Raw genomic sequence first — 18,431 nt, 5'->3', positions numbered from 1 at the left:
CAAATTACTCCCTCCGTTTGGAATTATTTGTCTCGAATATGGATGTATCTAAAACGGAGGGAGTACTTAGCAAGGAAACATAACCCATAGGCAACAGACTACTGTTCAGATGCAAGCAAATTCAAGTCAGAATAATTGAGTCATGAATAACTGGAACCTAAGTTTTCTTATCAGTAAGTAGCATAATAGGCAAGCAGCTTCTAGGAGGGAAAGAGCATCCAGACTGATGCCAAAGGCTAATCCAACCAACCAACCCGTCAGGGTATAAAATTATACACAACCCTCAAAGTAGACATTTATCATCGCCAAGAGAACCCTAACACAAGTTACAAGTCCTCTTATCAACACAAGTTCCCAGCCCCAGCCAGCCATGGTTGGTCTTCTCCGAGGAAGCAAAAGTACCACCACATTCCTTCAGCATCCCGGTTCCGCACCGCTGTCGCAACATTCCGAACCGATCTTCTTCACCTTAGAGGACAGACATTCTCCTCTTGCCGTTGAACACCCGCTGCGCATTGCCAAATCTCCCAGCCATTATTTGTTCACGCAGAGCTGGATCAAAGATGCCAGTACCAGACGTCATGGAAGTCGTTCTTGCTGGAGCAGGTGAACCAAGAGCGACTCTTTTCTGGATGCTGAAGCATAGCTTGCTGGCATTTCCAGAGCCCGACTGCATCCTCAACCTCTGCTGTGGAGACGAGATATTGTTCCTTGACTTCCGCATGGACAGCGTTGGAGGGCTTGAGAACCTGCTGCTGCTGCCGAACTCCATTCTTCTAAACTTCCCTCTGACATCTGGAGTTGCGTCGACTGCTGCTTGTGGTGTTTCTGGAATTGAGTTAAAAGCCTGTGGTCTTGCTGTTCTTGACATTTGGACATGGGACAGTCGTGACATCGCCTTCTTCTCGGGAAATATGGACATCCGCTCTCTCTCGCTTGGTAGGATTGCGATCGAGGATCGCCTCTTAGGCTGGAGAGGGATCTGTCGCATCATGGGAACTAAAGATACACGCCGCGCTTTGCCAGCAGTCTTGTCCACAGTTGTTTTGTTCGTCGTAGGGATGTTCTCTTTGTTCTGAACTGAAGATCCCTTACCAGCGAACCTCAGTCTGGAAGGGCCTGAAGGTTGTGGCATGTTGTTGCTTGGTGGTCTCTGCCTCATAGGAGCAAGTGGTGGTCTCTGCCTCACAGGAGCTGCAAATGATGGCTTCGCCGATTTACCCGTATCCCTCGCAGCCTTCTTCTCATTAGCTAATTCATTCTCCAGCTCTCTAGCCTGTACAAATAGAACTGTCATAAACACAGACCAGCATAGGAAAATACATGCAGATGAGTTCTGCAGGCTTGCTCAAGCAAGCAGAACTGAATCTCTTACTTACCCGCTGCTGATGAGTTCTGCAGGCTTGCTCAGTCTCCCTTATCTGTTGCACAAAATTCATATATGTGAAAACTTAGTTCCATATATGAATTGTTTTTTTCTTGTTTAAAAAAAAAGAATTGGTTTTTAGTCTGTCAGTTAGCAATTCTGGTTGGCACCACATACCTTATCTTGAAGAGTTCTGAAGACATTCTCACGAGAAGCATACTTGAGTTGCATCAGTTGCAAGCTTTCGTTCAACTTCGCATTTTCCTTTTCCTCATGGCAGAGCTTTTCGGCCTGGAACAATTTCCAGTTAATACAATAGCTGAATCATGTTATAATTATTCAACAAGGTCAGAAATAAAGTACCATCTGCTTGATCTTGAAGTTTTCAGCTGGATCCACTTGTTTACGAGCAGGGCCATGTTCAATAGCTCGAACTCTACTAGCAAAATTTAGCGAGCATAAAGTTTCTCCTGAATCTGTAGAGCTTGGACTTATCTGCACAAACATAAGTGTCTTGCAATCTCCACCTGCAACAGTTAATGCAAGGTGAACACTCTTTATCTCTTCATTTTTGTCTTTGGACATTCCAGTGCATATAAGCAAGTTCAATAAAACGAGACATAATCATAACCATTTAGATAGAAATCAGTGCACTTGCACAACTCTTTTAGAAAGTCACTTACCTAACGAGCTTTGGAGCAGATGAGTTAGCTTGGAGTTCCTACATTTGACAGCAAAGAGTAGTGGTAAGACTCAGCTGAGGGTATGCTTCTTTTAGTAACTGAGGAAGGCAGATGTTGAAGCATGTGGATAATAAATAAGACTGACCGATATGGGATGTGGGCATTTTTAGAGGCAAGGGCAGCAATAACATCACCCAGTGCAGAGAGTGACTTGTTGATGAACTTTGCCTCCTTCAGCCTCTCTCCTTCTACTTCAGTTTTAGCCAAGCGCTCACTTCCAGCAAGGTCAACCAACCACATGTGGCTTCTGCTCCTTTCCCCAGTCACCAAATGCTCACTTGTAACGGTGACCCTAACCAAGCTGAAAGTACAACAGAAGTCCAGATATCATTATCGCATTGCTGAAATAATGTCATTACTATGTCAAGTATACTAATTTGAATCTAGGAGTAGTTGTTAACAGTCGATCATGAGTTGAATTAATTAGAACGAGTGTCATACAAGTGTAGAAACGATACCTATGGGAGCGACTGCTCAGTTCATTGACACTGGTTGATCCAACAGATCTATTTCTAGCGCCAGCTTTCCAGTTTCTCCCACACACCATCTATTGTAGAAATTGGAGCTTCAACCAAGCCAGGCACCTCTTGTGCCCCATCAGCACTTTGCTTTATGTCCAACCTTCAGATGCAACATGATATTAAGCTCCAATCCTTACTAGAGAGTCAGGATAAATGATAAGAAAGGAGATGTACCTTTTTGATGTATGTTCAGAGTTGTCATCAAGAAGGTCCCTGATTTTTTCATTATAGACTTCCAAGATACTCACACCAAATGAGTACGAGACAGATGAGCTTCTCTCCTCTGAGATCCTGAACAGTTCTTCAAGAGCCCTGTAATTAACACCCCTATTCTCTGGAACACCTTCCATAGTGAAGGTTTTCCCTGTTCCAGTTTGCCCATATGCAAAGATGCATACATTGAAACCATCCATGACGGACCTCACGACTGGCAGGCTCTCAGCAAATACAGCCTCTGAAGGAAACAATTAGAATAAAACCCATTAGATTCAACATCCTTCAACTGTACAATCATGTACTCCCTCTATGAACTAATATAAGATCTACTTTACAGAGGGAGTATAAAATAGATTCAGAGAAGGAATGCATATGCAATTAGTTCAATCAAATTATTACTGCAACATATTGCGTGGGATATGCGATTAACCTCCATTTCATATCACAAAACTATGAATCTGAGACATAGGTTAGGGTATATGTCAAGCAGAGTAAGGACAGTAAATACCTTGATCATCAGCCGGTCCAAAAACATGGTCAAATTTAAAGGTCTTCCTCTCTTTTTCCGTGGGAACAAACTGAAGGTCCATCTCCTGGGACGGATCAACCTCAACCACTGATGAGCAGCCACGGGAGATCTCATCGGAACTTAGAGGGCGGCACCGGCAGAATACCCTGATGTTTCCCCTCAGCTCGATGAGCTCATTGTACAAACGACGCCGCTCTGCACACTCCGCCGTGTACTTCTTCTTCAAGCCATCGAACCTTGGTGCACACTCCTCGGCACACTTAGCCACCTGCTGCTTGTACTTCTCCATCAGGCTATTGTACCTCCCCCTACAGGTACAACAAACAAGATCAAATGTATGTTCTGCAAGCAATTAAGCAAATAAGTTTTACCATCCATCCATAAGGAAGGATTATGCTTGGATGTGTACCTAGGAATTGGAGGGCAGCAGGGCAGTCAGGAGTTGCGATCCCCTTCAGCCGCGGAGATGGGATAAGACAATCGTCCGCTTGATCCCCGAATTCCTGCAAGAAGAAATCTAGAAATCATTGGCATAGAACACAAACAATGGGCCAGATGTAAAGGAGAGAAGGCTCAGGATTTTATAATTGTTAGGAGCCGGAATTCACGAGATCTGAGCGCAAGAACCCAAAATTCCCCACCTCCAGGAAGCTGCGGAGAGCCTCCCCATCTCCTCCTGCAACAGCGGCCTCCGCCTCCACCACCCCCTCCTCAAGGGCGGGCTGTTCCTCCACCGCCTCCTCGCTGGCCAGCTCCGCGTCCTCGCCTGACACTGTGGACAAATCCCGCACCGTGAAACGGATACCAACAAACCCTAGCGCTCAATTGCTTGCAAACAGGACCGAGGACCGTACCTTCGGGATGCTGGGGCACCGGCGCGGCGGACGCGGGCGACGGCGGCGGCGCAGGGCTCGAATCCGCGTGGCGGCTCGGGCTCAGGTGGTCCTCCACGGCGCGGAGCTCTTCCTCGCCTGCCGAAAGAAAAACCCTCGCCATGAGACAACAAGAGAAACCCAACACCTCGGTATACGACGGAACCCCAGACCCGCGCGTCGCGTACCTTGCCGCGGCTGCCGTGACGGAGACGCCGCCGGCGAGGGGGGCGAGGCGGCCGGATCCGCTCCCATCGCCGCGATCTGGGGCCGGAGCGGAGCGGGAGGAGCAGAGATCTTCGGGTCGGGGAGTCGGGGGGTTCGGGGGCGGAGGGCGGAGGGCGGAGACGAGATTGGGGGAGGAGACGGGAGACGGAGAGAGAGGAATGTGAGATTTGGGCAGCGGCGGATTTGATTTTTGAAGCTGCGGGGGTTCGGGATTGGGGCTGCGTACTGCTGAGAGACGACCGTTGGGGAGGGGATGGGATGGGATTTTATTGCGGTGTCCTCGCCCGTTTCGGCGAGCCTTCGGTGCGGCGATCGACGGCCTGGATTCCCTCTCCCGTGCCTTCGCCCGTGCACTGTGTTCACACGCCTACGCGGTGCGCGTTATTCAGGGTTTTTTTTCACCAAGGAAACAGCTGGACTGCATCTTTTATTAATTTTTCGAAAATAAACGATACAAGGTTCAGTATATATAAGAAAAAAGAACAAAAGCTATTGGTAAACGCTTGTATCTGGTGCGCCGGACGCCTCGCTCGCTAACACACGTGTGCCCTCGTGAGAAGTGCATGAATGAACCTGGATACATATGAACCCACTTTGAAAAACACAATTTGCAATGTCAACAAATTCTGAAAAAAATGTGCGCGCGGACATCTTCATATTCTATGTGTGTGTAGAAAGTTTCATAGAACAACAAATTTTTTTTTGTAGCCTGTGCAAAAAGACAAAATTTTGTGCCGTGAAATGCTATTTAGAAGCAGTAAAATTTGTCTTTTTGCTGAGACAAAACATAAATACTTTTTTACACAAAACTTTGTACCGTGGACATACCTTAGCCAACATGTATGCATAATTTTTTTTTAGAATTTTGGAACATTACAAAACGCGTAAAAAGTACATTTTTGAAAAGCGGGTGCAGATGCCCCCTGTTGGAAATATGCCCTAGAGGCAATAATAAAAGCATTATTATTATATTTCTTTGTTCATGATAATTGTCTTTATTCATGCTATAATTGTGTTATCCGGAAATCGTAATACATGTGTGAATAACAGACACCAACATGTCCCTAGTAAGCCTCTAGTTGACTAGCTCGTTGATCAATAGATAGTCATGGTTTCCTGGCTATGGACATTGGATGTCATTGATAACGGGATCACATCATTAGGATAATGATGTGATGGACAAGACCCAATCCTAAACATAGCACAAGATCGTATAGTTCGTTTGCTAGAGTTTTTGCAATGTCAAAGTATCTCTTCCTTCGACCATGAGATCGTATAACTCCTGGATACCGTAGGAGTGCTTTGGGTGTATCAAACGTCACAACGTAACTGGGTGACTATAAAGGTGCACTACAGGTATCTCCGAAAGTATCTATTGTTTTATATGGATCGAGACTGGGATTTGTCACTCCGTATGACGGAGAGATATCACTGGGCCCACTCAGTAATGCATCATCATAATGAGCTCAAAGTGACCAAGTGTTTGGTCACGGGATCATGCATTACGGTACGAGTAAAGTGACTTGCCGGTAACAAGATTGAACGAGGTATTAGGATACCGACGATCGAATCTCGGGCAAGTAACATATCGATTGACAAAGGGAATTGCATACGGGGTTGATTAAATCCTCGACATCGTGGTTCATCCGATGAGATCATCGTGGAGCGTGTGGGAGCCAACATGGGTATCCAGATCCCGCTGTTGGTTATTGACCGGAAAGCGATCTCGGTCATGTCTACATGTCTCCCGAACCCGTAGGGTCTACACACTTAAGGTTCAGTTACGCTAGGGTTGTAGGGATATGTATATGCAGTAACCCGAATGTTGTTCGGAGTCCCGGATGAGATCCCGGACGTCACGAGGAGTTCCGGAATGGTCCGGAGGTAAAGATTTATATATGGGAAGTCCTGTTTCGGGCATCGGGACAAGTTTCGGGGTTATCGGTATTGTACCGGGACCACCGGAGGGGTCCCGGGGGCCCACCGGGTGGGGCCACCCATCCCCGGGGGCCACATGGGCTGTAGGGGGTGCGCCTTGGCCTGCTTGGGCCAAGGGCACCAGCCCCACATAGGCCCATGCGCCTAGGGTTTAAGGGGGAAAGAGTCCTAGGAGGGTAAGGCACCTCCTAGGTGCCTTGGGGGGGAGGGAAACCCCCCTTGGCCGCCGCACCCCCTAGGAGATTGGATCTCCTAGGGCCGGCCACCCCCCCTTGGCACCCCTATATATAGTGGGGGAGAGGAGGGACTTCATACCTTGAGTCCTTGGCCTTTGGTTGCCTCCTTCTCCCTCCCCAACACCTCCTCCACCTCCTTATTGCTTAGCGAAGCTCTGCCGGAGTACTGCAGCTCCATCAACACCACGCCGTCGTGCTGCTGCTGGTGCCATCTCCCTCAACCTCTCCTCCCTCCCTTGCTGGATCAAGAAGGAGGAGACGTGGCTGTTTCCGTACGTGTGTTGAACGCGGAGGTGCCGTCCGTTCGGTGCTAGGATCTCCGGTGATTCGAATCACGTCGTGTTCGACTACATCATCCCCGTTCTTTGAACGCTTCCGCTCGCGATCTACAAGGTATGTAGATGCATCTATTCACTCGTTGCTAGATGAACTCCTAGATGATCTTGGTGAAACGAGTAGGAAAATTTTTATTTTCTGCAACGTTCTCCAACAGTGGCATCATGAGCTAGGTCTATGCGTAGTTCTTCTTGCACGAGTAGAACACAATTGGTTGTGGGCGTAGATTTGTCAACTTTCTTGCCGCTACTAGTCTTATCTTGCTTCAGCGGTATTGTGGGATGAAGCGTCCCGGACCAACCTTACACGTACGCTTACGTGAGACCGGTTCCACCGACTAACATGCACAAGTTGCATAAGGTGGCTGGCGGGTGTCTGTCTCTCCTACTTTAGTTGAAGCGGATTCGATGAAAAGGGTCCTTATGAAGGGTAAATAGAAGTTGACAAATCACGTTGTGGTTTCACGTAGGTAAGAAAACGTTCTTGCTAGAACCCTACTTCAGCCACGTAAAACTTGCAAACAACAATTAGAGGACGTCTAACTTGTTTTTGCAGCAAGTGCTTTATGATATGATATGGCCAAAGTTGTGATGAATGATGAATGATCTATATGTCATGTATGAGATGTTCATGCTATTGTAATAGGAATCACGACTTGCATGTCGATGAGTATGACAACCGGCAGGAGCCATAGGAGTTGTCTTTATTTTTTGTATGACCTGCGTGTCATTAAAGAACGCCATGTAAACTACTTTACTTTATTACTAAACGCGTTAGTCATAGAAGTAGAAGTAGTCGTTGGCGTGACAACTTCATGAAGACACGATGATGGAGATCATGATGATGGAGATCATGGTGTCATGCCGGTGACAAGATGATCATGGAGCCCCGAAGATGAAGATCGAAGGAGCTATATGATATTGGCCATATCATGTCACTACTTTATATAATTGCATGTGATGTTTATTATGTTTTATGCATCTTGTTTACTTAGAACGACGGTAGTAAATAAGATGATCCCTTACAAAATTTCAAGAAGTGTTCTCCCCTAACTGTGCACCGTTGCTACAGTTCGTCGTTTCGAAGCACCACGTGATGATCGGGTGTGATAGATTCTTACGTTCACATACAACGGGTGTAAGACAGTTTTACACAGCAAAAAAACTTAGGGTTAACTTGACGAGCCTAGCATGTACAGACATGGCCTCGGAACACGGAGACCGAAAGGTCGAACACGAGTCGTATGGAAGATACGATCTACATGAGAATGTTCACCGACGATGACTAGTCCGTCTCACGTGATGATCGGACACGGCCTAGTCGACTCGGATCGTGTAACACTTAGATGACCAAAGGGATGTCAAATCTGAGTGGGAGTTCATTATAATTTGATTAGATGAACTTAATTATCATGAACTTAGTCTAAATTTTTACAATATGTCTTGTAGATCAAATGGCCAACGTAGTCCTCAACTTCAATGCGTTCCTAGAGAAAACCAAGCTGAAAGACGATGGCAGCAACTATACGGACTGGGTCCGGAACCTGAGGATCATCCTCATAGCTTCCAAGAAAGATTATGTCCTACAAGCACCGCTTGGTGACGCACCCGTTCTCCCTGCGGAACAAGACGTTATGAACGCTTGGCAGGCACGTTTCGATGACTACTCCCTCGTTCAGTGCGGCATGCTTTACAGCCTAGAGCCGGGGCTCCAAAAGCGTTTTGAGAGACATGGAGCATATGAGATGTTCGAAGAGCTGAAAATGGTTTTCCAAGCTCATGCCCGGGTCGAGAGATATGAAGTCTCCGACAAATTCTTTAGCTGTAAGATGGAGGAAAACAGTTCTGTCAGTGAGCACATACTCACTATGTCTGGGTTGCATAACCGCTTGACTCAGCTGGGAGTTAATCTCCCGGATGATGCGGTCATTGACAGAATCCTCCAGTCGCTTCCACCAAGCTACAAGAGCTTTGTGATGAACTTCAATATGCAGGGGATGGAAAAGACCATTCCTGAAGTATTTGCTATGCTGAAATCAGCAGAGGTAGAAGTCAGAAAGGAACATCAAGTGTTGATGGTCAATAAAACCACTAAGTTCAAGAAGGGCAAGGGTAAAAAGAACTTCAAGAAGGACGGCAAGGTAGTTGCCGCGCCCAGCAAGCAAGCTGCCGGGAAGAAGCCAAAGAATGGACCCAAGCCCGAGACTGAGTGTTTTTATTGCAAGGAAAGTGGTCACTGGAAGCGGAACTGCCCCAAATACTTAGCGGACAAGAAGGCCGGCAAAGCCAAAGGTATATTTGATATACATGTAATTGATGTGTACCTTACCAGTAATCGTAGTAACTCCTGGGTATTTGATACCGGTGCCGTTGCTCATATTTGTAACACACAACAGGAGCTGCAGAATAAACGGAGACTGGCGAAGGACGAGGTGACGATGCGCGTCGGGAATGGTTCCAAGGTCGATGTGATCGCCGTCGGCACGCTACCTCTACATTTACCTACGGGATTAGTTTTGAACCTCAATAATTGTTATTTTGTGCCAAGTTTGAGCATGAACATTGTATCAGGATCTCGTTTAATTCGAGATGGCTACTCATTTAAATCCGAGAATAATGGTTGTTCTATTTATATGAGAGATATGTTTTATGGTCATGCTCCGATGGTGAATGGTTTATTCTTTATGAATCTCGAGCGTAATGCTACACATATTCATAGTGTAAGTACCAAAAGATGTAAGATTGATAGTGATAGTCCCACATACTTGTGGCACTGCCGCCTCGGTCACATAGGTGTCAAACGCATGAAGAAGCTCCATGCTGATGGACTTTTAGAGTCTCTTGATTACGAATCATTTGACACGTGCGAACCATGCCTCATGGGTAAAATGACCAAGACTCCATTCTCAGGAACAATGGAGAGAGCAACCAACTTATTGGAAATCATACATACTGATGTGTGCGGTCCAATGAGTGTTGAGGCTCGCGGTGGCTATCGTTATGTTCTCACCCTCACTGATGACTTGAGTAGATATGGGTATGTCTACTTAATGAAACACAAGTCTGAGACCTTTGAAAAGTTCAAGGAATTTCAGAGTGAAGTTGAGAATCAACGTGACAGGAAAATCAAGTTTCTACGATCAGATCGTGGAGGAGAATACTTGAGTCACGAGTTTGGTACACACTTAAGAAAATGTGGAATAGTTTCACAACTCACGCCGCCTGGAACACCTCAGCGTAATGGTGTGTCCGAACGTCGTAATCGCACTCTATTAGATATGGTGCGATCTATGATGTCTCTTGCCGATTTACCACTATCTTTTTGGGGCTATGCTTTAGAGACTGCCGCATTCACTTTAAATAGGGCCCCGTCGAAATCCGTTGAGACGACACCGTATGAATTATGGTTTGGGAAGAAACCTAAGCTGTCATTTCTAAAAGTTTGGGGATGCGATGCTTATGTCAGGAAACTTCAACCTGAAAAGCTCGAACCCAAATCGGAAAAATGCGTCTTCATAGGATACCCTAAAGAAACTGTTGGGTATATCTTCTACCTCAGATCCGAAGGCAAGATCTTTGTTGCCAAGAATGGGTCCTTTCTGGAGAAAGAGTTTCTCTCGAAAGAAGTAAGTGGGAGGAAAGTAGAGCTTGATGAAGTATTACCTCTTGAACCGGAAAATGGCGCAACTCAAGAAAATGTTCCTGAGGTGCCTGCACCGACTAGAGAGGAAGTTAATGATAATGATCAAGATACTTCTGATCAAGCTCCTACTGAAATTCGAAGGTCCACGAGGACACGTTCCGCACCAGAGTGGTACGGCAACCCTGTCTTGGAAATCATGTTGTTAGACAACGGTGAACCTTCGAACTATGAAGAAGCAATGGCGGGTCCGGATTCCGACAAATGGCTAGAAGCCATGAAATCCGAGATAGGATCCATGTATGAAAACGAAGTATGGACTTTGACTGACTTGCCCGTAGAACGGCGAGCCATAGAAAATAAATGGATCTTTAAGAAGAAGACAGACGCGGATGGTAATGTGACCATCTATAAAGCTCGGCTTGTCGCTAAGGGTTATCGACAAGTTCAAGGGGTTGACTACGATGAGACTTTCTCACCGGTAGCGAAGCTGAAGTCCGTCCGAATCATGTTAGCAATTGCCGCATTTTATGATTATGAAATTTGGCAAATGGACGTCAAAACGGCATTCCTTAATGTTTCCTTAAGGAAGAATTGTATATGATGCAGCCGGAAGGTTTTGTCGATCCTAAAAATGCTGACAAGGTGTGCAAGCTCCAACGCTCGATTTATGGGCTGGTGCAAGCATCTCGGAGTTGGAACATTCGTTTTGATGAGATGATCAAAGCGTTTGGGTTTACACAGACTTATGGAGAAGCCTGTGTTTACAAGAAAGTGAGTGGGAGCTCTATAGCATTTCTCATACTATATGTAGATGACATACTTTTGATGGGAAATGATATAGAACTTTTGGACAGCATTAAGGCCTACTTGAATAAGAGTTTTTCAATGAAGGACCTTGGAGAAGCTGCTTATATATTAGGCATCAAGATCTATAGGGATAGATCAAGACGCCTCATAGGTCTTTCACAAAGCACATATCTTGATAAGATTTTGAAGAAGTTCAAAATGGATCAGTCCAAGAAAGGGTTCTTGCCTGTTTTGCAAGGTGTGAAATTGAGCTCAGCTCAATGTCCGACCACGGCAGCAGAGATAGAAGAGATGAGTGTCATCCCCTATGCCTCAGCCATAGGTTCTATTATGTATGCCATGCTGTGTACCAGACCTGATGTAAACCTTGCCGTAAGTTTGGTAGGAAGGTACCAAAGTAATCCCGGCAAGGAACACTAGACAGCGGTCAAGAATATCCTGAAGTACCTGAAAAGGACTAAGGAAATGTTTCTCGTTTATGGAGGTGACGAAGAGCTCGTCGTAAAAGGTTACGTCGACGCTAGCTTCGACACAGATCTGGATGACTCTAAGTCACAAACCGGATACGTGTATATTTTGAATGGTGGGGCAGTAAGCTGGTGCAGTTGCAAGCAGAGCGTCGTGGCGGGATCTACATGTGAAGCGGAGTACATGGCAGCCTCGGAGGCAGCACATGAAGCAATATGGGTGAAGGAGTTCATCACCGACCTAGGAGTCATACCCAATGCGTCGGGGCCGATCAAGCTCTTCTGTGACAACACTGGAGCTATTGCACTTGCCAAGGAGCCCAGGTTTCACAAGAAGACAAGGCACATCAAGCGTCGCTTCAACTCCATCCGTGAAAATGTTCAAGATGGAGACATAGAGGCCTCCTTCAGCCTCTCTCCTTCTACTTCAGTTTTAGCCAAGCGCTCACTTCCAGCAAGGTCAACCAACCACATGTGGCTTCTGCTCCTTTCCCCAGTCACCAAATGCTCACTTGTAACGGTGACCCTAACCAAGCTGAAAGTACAACAGAAGTCCAGATATCATTATCGCATTGCTGAAATAATGTCATTACTATGTCAAGTATACTAATTTGAATCTAGGAGTAGTTGTTAACAGTCGATCATGAGTTGAATTAATTAGAACGAGTGTCATACAAGTGCAGAAACGATACCTATGGGAGCGACTGCTCAGTTCATTCACACTGGTTGATCCAACAGATCTATTTCTAGCGCCAGCTTCCAGTTTCTCCCACACACCATCTATTGTAGAAATTGGAGCTTCAACCAAGCCAGGCACCTCTTGTGCCCCATCAGCACTTTGCTTTATGTCCAACCTTCAGATGCAACATGATATTAAGCTCCAATCCTTACTAGAGAGTCAGGATAAATGATAAGAAAGGAGATGTACCTTTTTGATGTATGTTCAGAGTTGTCATCAAGAAGGTCCCTGATTTTTTCATTATAGACTTCCAAGATACTCACACCAAATGAGTACGAGACAGATGAGCTTCTCTCCTCTGAGATCCTGAACAGTTCTTCAAGAGCCCTGTAATTAACACCCCTATTCTCTGGAACACCTTCCATAGTGAAGGTTTTCCCTGTTCCAGTTTGCCCATATGCAAAGATGCATACATTGAAACCATCCATGACGGACCTCACGACTGGCAGGCTCTCAGCAAATACAGCCTCTGAAGGAAACAATTAGAATAAAACCCATTAGATTCAACATCCTTCAACTGTACAATCATGTACTCCCTCTATGAACTAATATAAGATCTACTTTACAGAGGGAGTATAAAATAGATTCAGAGAAGGAATGCATATGCAATTAGTTCAATCAAATTATTACTGCAACATATTGCGTGGGATATGCGATTAACCTCCATTTCATATCACAAAACTATGAATCTGAGACATAGGTTAGGGTATATGTCAAGCAGAGTAAGGACAGTAAATACCTTGATCATCAGCCGGTCCAAAAACATGGTCAAATTTAAAGGTCTTCCTCTCTTTTTCCGTGGGAACAAACTGAAGGTCCATCTCCTGGGACGGATCAACCTCAACCACTGATGAGCAGCCACGGGAGATCTCATCGGAACTTAGAGGGCGGCACCGGCAGAATACCCTGATGTTTCCCCTCAGCTCGATGAGCTCATTGTACAAACGACGCCGCTCTGCACACTCCGCCGTGTACTTCTTCTTCAAGCCATCGAACCTTGGTGCACACTCCTCGGCACACTTAGCCACCTGCTGCTTGTACTTCTCCATCAGGCTATTGTACCTCCCCCCTACAGGTACAACAAACAAGATCAAATGTATGTTCTGCAAGCAATTAAGCAAATAAGTTTTACCATCCATCCATAAGGAAGGATTATGCTTGGATGTGTACCTAGGAATTGGAGGGCAGCAGGGCAGTCAGGAGTTGCGATCCCCTTCAGCCGCGGAGATGGGATAAGACAATCGTCCGCTTGATCCCCGAATTCCTGCAAGAAGAAATCTAGAAATCATTGGCATAGAACACAAACAATGGGCCAGATGTAAAGGAGAGAAGGCTCAGGATTTTATAATTGTTAGGAGCCGGAATTCACGAGATCTGAGCGCAAGAACCCAAAATTCCCCACCTCCAGGAAGCTGCGGAGAGCCTCCCCATCTCCTCCTGCAACAGCGGCCTCCGCCTCCACCACCCCCTCCTCAAGGGCGGGCTGTTCCTCCACCGCCTCCTCGCTGGCCAGCTCCGCGTCCTCGCCTGACACTGTGGACAAATCCCGCACCGTGAAACGGATACCAACAAACCCTAGCGCTCAATTGCTTGCAAACAGGACCGAGGACCGTACCTTCGGGATGCTGGGGCACCGGCGCGGCGGACGCGGGCGACGGCGGCGGCGCAGGGCTCGAATCCGCGTGGCGGCTCGGGCTCAGGTGGTCCTCCACGGCGCGGAGCTCTTCCTCGCCTGCCGAAAGAAAAACCCTCGCCATGAGACAACAAGAGAAACCCAACACCTCGGTATACGACGGAACCCCAGACCCGCGCGTCGCGTACCTTGCCGCGGCTGCCGTGACGGAGACGCCGCCGGCGAGGGGGGCGAGGCGGCCGGATCCGCTCCCATCGCCGCGATCTGGGGCCGGAGCGGAGCGGGAGGAGCAGAGATCTTCGGGTCGGGGAGTCGGGGGGTTCGGGGGCGGAGGGCGGAGGGCGGAGACGAGATTGGGGGAGGAGACGGGAGACGGAGAGAGAGGAATGTGAGATTTGGGCAGCGGCGGATTTGATTTTTGAAGCTGCGGGGGTTCGGGATTGGGGCTGCGTACTGCTGAGAGACGACTGTTGGGGAGGGGATGGGATGGGATTTTATTGCGGTGTCCTCGCCCGTTTCGGCGAGCCTTCGGTGCGGCGATCGACGGCCTGGATTCCCTCTCCCGTGCCTTCGCCCGTGCACTGTGTTCACACGCCTACACGGTGCGCGTTATTCAGGGTTTTTTTTTCACCAAGGAAACAGCTGGACTGCATCTTTTATTAATTTTTCGAAAATAAACGATACAAGGTTCAGTATATATAAGAAAAAAGAACAAAAGCTATTGGTAAACGCTTGTATCTGGTGCGCCGGACGCCTCGCTCGCTAACACACGTGTGCCCTCGTGAGAAGTGCATGAATGAACCTGGATACATATGAACCCACTTTGAAAAACACAATTTGCAATGTCAACAAATTCTGAAAAAATGTGCGCGCGGACATCTTCATATTCTATGTGTGTGTAGAAAGTTTCATAGAACAACAAATTTTTTTTTGTAGCCTGTGCAAAAAGACAAAATTTTGTGCCGTGAAATGCTATTTAGAAGCAGTAAAATTTGTCTTTTTGCTGAGACAAAACATAAATACTTTTTTACACAAAACTTTGTACCGTGGACATACCTTAGCCAACATGTATGCATAATTTTTTTTTAGAATTTTGGAACATTACAAAACGCGTAAAAAGTACATTTTTGAAAAGCGGGTGCAGATGCCCCCTGTTGGAAATATGCCCTAGAGGCAATAATAAAAGCATTATTATTATATTTCTTTGTTCATGATAATTGTCTTTATTCATGCTATAATTGTGTTATCCGGAAATCGTAATACATGTGTGAATAACAGACACCAACATGTCCCTAGTAAGCCTCTAGTTGACTAGCTCGTTGATCAATAGATAGTCATGGTTTCCTGGCTATGGACATTGGATGTCATTGATAACGGGATCACATCATTAGGATAATGATGTGATGGACAAGACCCAATCCTAAACATAGCACAAGATCGTATAGTTCGTTTGCTAGAGTTTTTGCAATGTCAAAGTATCTCTTCCTTCGACCATGAGATCGTATAACTCCTGGATACCGTAGGAGTGCTTTGGGTGTATCAAACGTCACAACGTAACTGGGTGACTATAAAGGTGCACTACAGGTATCTCCGAAAGTATCTATTGTTTTATATGGATCGAGACTGGGATTTGTCACTCCGTATGACGGAGAGATATCACTGGGCCCACTCAGTAATGCATCATCATAATGAGCTCAAAGTGACCAAGTGTTTGGTCACGGGATCATGCATTACGGTACGAGTAAAGTGACTTGCCGGTAACAAGATTGAACGAGGTATTGGGATACCGACGATCGAATCTCGGGCAAGTAACATATCGATTGACAAAGGGAATTGCATACGGGGTTGATTAAATCCTCGACATCGTGGTTCATCCGATGAGATCATCGTGGAGCATGTGGGAGCCAACATGGGTATCCAGATCCCGCTGTTGGTTATTGACCGGAGAGCGATCTCGGTCATGTCTACATGTCTCCCGAACCCGTAGGGTCTACACACTTAAGGTTCAGTTACGCTAGGGTTGTAGGGATATGTATATGCAGTAACCCGAATGTTGTTCGGAGTCCCGGATGAGATCCCGGACGTCACGAGGAGTTCCGGAATGGTCCGGAGGTAAAGATTTATATATGGGAAGTCCTGTTTCGGGCATCGGGACAAGTTTCGGGGTTATCGGTATTGTACCGGGACCACCGGAGGGGTCCCGGGGGCCCACCGGGTGGGGCCACCCATCCCCGGGGGCCACATGGGCTGTAGGGGGTGCGCCTTGGCCTGCTTGGGCCAAGGGCACCAGCCCCACATAGGCCCATGCGCCTAGGGTTTAAGGGGGAAAGAGTCCTAGGAGGGTAAGGCACCTCCTAGGTGCCTTGGGGGGGAGGGAAACCCCCCTTGGCCGCCGCACCCCCTAGGAGATTGGATCTCCTAGGGCCGGCCACCCCCCCTTGGCACCCCTATATATAGTGGGGGAGAGGAGGGACTTCATACCTTGAGTCCTTGGCCTTTGGTTGCCTCCTTCTCCCTCCCCAACACCTCCTCCACCTCCTTATTGCTTAGCGAAGCTCTGCCGGAGTACTGCAGCTCCATCAACACCACGCCGTCGTGCTGCTGCTGGTGCCATCTCCCTCAACCTCTCCTCCCTCCCTTGCTGGATCAAGAAGGAGGAGACGTGGCTGTTTCCGTACGTGTGTTGAACGCGGAGGTGCCGTCCGTTCGGTGCTAGGATCTCCGGTGATTCGAATCACGTCGTGTTCGACTACATCATCCCCGTTCTTTGAACGCTTCCGCTCGCGATCTACAAGGTATGTAGATGCATCTATTCACTCGTTGCTAGATGAACTCCTAGATGATCTTGGTGAAACGAGTAGGAAAATTTTTATTTTCTGCAACGTTCCCAACAGTGGCATCATGAGCTAGGTCTATGCGTAGTTCTTCTTGCACGAGTAGAACACAATTGGTTGTGGGCGTAGATTTGTCAACTTTCTTGCCGCTACTAGTCTTATCTTGCTTCAGCGGTATTGTGGGATGAAGCGGCCCGGACCAACCTTACACGTACGCTTACGTGAGACCGGTTCCACCGACTAACATGCACAAGTTGCATAAGGTGGCTGGCGGGTGTCTGTCTCTCCTACTTTAGTTGAAGCGGATTCGATGAAAAGGGTCCTTATGAAGGGTAAATAGAAGTTGACAAATCACGTTGTGGTTTCACGTAGGTAAGAAAACGTTCTTGCTAGAACCCTACTTCAGCCACGTAAAACTTGCAAACAACAATTAGAGGACGTCTAACTTGTTTTTGCAGCAAGTGCTTTGTGATATGATATGGCCAAAGTTGTGATGAATGATGAATGATCTATATGTCATGTATGAGATGTTCATGCTATTGTAATAGGAATCACGACTTGCATGTCGATGAGTATGACAACCGGCAGGAGCCATAGGAGTTGTCTTTATTTTTTGTATGACCTGCGTGTCATTAAAGAACGCCATGTAAACTACTTTACTTTATTACTAAACGCGTTAGTCATAGAAGTAGAAGTAGTCGTTGGCGTGACAACTTCATGAAGACACGATGATGGAGATCATGATGATGGAGATCATGGTGTCATGCCGGTGACAAGATGATCATGGAGCCCCGAAGATGAAGATCAAAGGAGCTATATGATATTGGCCATATCATGTCACTACTTTATATAATTGCATGTGATGTTTATTATGTTTTATGCATCTTGTTTACTTAGAACGACGGTAGTAAATAAGATGATCCCTTACAAAATTTCAAGAAGTGTTCTCCCCTAACTGTGCACCGTTGCTACAGTTCGTCGTTTCGAAGCACCACGTGATGATCGGGTGTGATAGATTCTTACGTTCACATACAACGGGTGTAAGACAGTTTTACACAGCGAAAACACTTAGGGTTAACTTGACGAGCCTAGCATGTACAGACATGGCCTCGGAACACGGAGACCGAAAGGTCGAACACGAGTCGTATGGAAGATACGATCTACATGAGAATGTTCACCGACGATGACTAGTCCGTCTCACGTGATGATCGGACACGGCCTAGTCGACTCGGATCGTGTAACACTTAGATGACCAAAGGGATGTCAAATCTGAGTGGGAGTTCATTATAATTTGATTAGATGAACTTAATTATCATGAACTTAG

The 18,431-nt window shown here is 46.8% G+C and overlaps 2 protein-coding genes across 3 annotated transcripts; both read right to left on the bottom strand.

Annotated features, from left to right (window-relative positions):
• Positions 1 to 110: 110 nt before the first annotated feature.
• Positions 111 to 14,730, bottom strand: LOC123054863 (kinesin-like protein KIN-14J). Of its 2 annotated transcripts, none has more exons than XM_044478743.1 (14): positions 14,462 to 14,730; positions 14,256 to 14,372; positions 14,043 to 14,173; positions 13,811 to 13,904; positions 13,380 to 13,709; positions 12,830 to 13,109; positions 12,594 to 12,755; positions 12,302 to 12,436; positions 2,195 to 2,275; positions 2,050 to 2,087; positions 1,730 to 1,893; positions 1,544 to 1,657; positions 1,380 to 1,421; positions 111 to 1,276 (listed from the first exon to the last, which is right to left on the bottom strand). In XM_044478743.1, the coding sequence occupies exons 1-14, from the start codon at positions 14,526 to 14,528 to the stop codon at positions 470 to 472; spliced, it is 2,562 nt and encodes an 853-aa protein (XP_044334678.1). In that variant the 5' UTR covers positions 14,529 to 14,730; the 3' UTR covers positions 111 to 469. The 2 variants fall into 2 exon arrangements, with proteins under 2 accessions (XP_044334678.1, XP_044334669.1); XM_044478734.1 differs by having other exon boundaries at positions 2,195 to 2,287; positions 12,314 to 12,436.
• On the bottom strand, positions 3,697 to 4,706 carry LOC123054878 (kinesin-like protein KIN-14J). Its single transcript, XM_044478756.1, has 4 exons — positions 4,436 to 4,706; positions 4,230 to 4,346; positions 4,017 to 4,147; positions 3,697 to 3,878 (listed from the first exon to the last, which is right to left on the bottom strand). Exons 1-4 carry the CDS (start codon positions 4,500 to 4,502, stop codon positions 3,705 to 3,707), a joined length of 489 nt encoding a protein of 162 aa, XP_044334691.1. The 5' UTR covers positions 4,503 to 4,706; the 3' UTR covers positions 3,697 to 3,704.
• Positions 14,731 to 18,431: the final 3,701 nt, after the last annotated feature.

The sequence above is a fragment of the Triticum aestivum genome, chromosome 1A (genome assembly GCF_018294505.1).
Source record: "Triticum aestivum cultivar Chinese Spring chromosome 1A, IWGSC CS RefSeq v2.1, whole genome shotgun sequence".
NCBI classification, from domain to species: domain Eukaryota; kingdom Viridiplantae; phylum Streptophyta; class Magnoliopsida; order Poales; family Poaceae; genus Triticum; species Triticum aestivum.
This window is presented reverse-complemented; position numbering and strand designations above follow the sequence as displayed.

Coding starts and splice junctions, on each gene's coding strand:
- LOC123054878 (XM_044478756.1), bottom strand. CDS start 4,502: ATGGGAGCGGATCCGGCCGCCTCGCCCCCCTCGCCGGCGGCGTCTCCG. Junction 4,347..4,435: donor GTCACGGCAGCCGCGGCAAG/GTACGCGACGCG, acceptor TTCTTTCGGCAG/GCGAGGAAGAGCTCCGCGCC. Junction 4,148..4,229: donor GGTGCCCCAGCATCCCGAAG/GTACGGTCCTCG, acceptor ATTTGTCCACAG/TGTCAGGCGAGGACGCGGAG.
- LOC123054863 (XM_044478743.1), bottom strand. CDS start 14,528: ATGGGAGCGGATCCGGCCGCCTCGCCCCCCTCGCCGGCGGCGTCTCCG. Junction 13,710..13,810: donor TGCTGCCCTCCAATTCCTAG/GTACACATCCAA, acceptor TTGTACCTGTAG/GGGGGAGGTACAATAGCCTG. Junction 1,277..1,379: donor GCAGAACTCATCAGCAGCGG/GTAAGTAAGAGA, acceptor CTATTTGTACAG/GCTAGAGAGCTGGAGAATGA.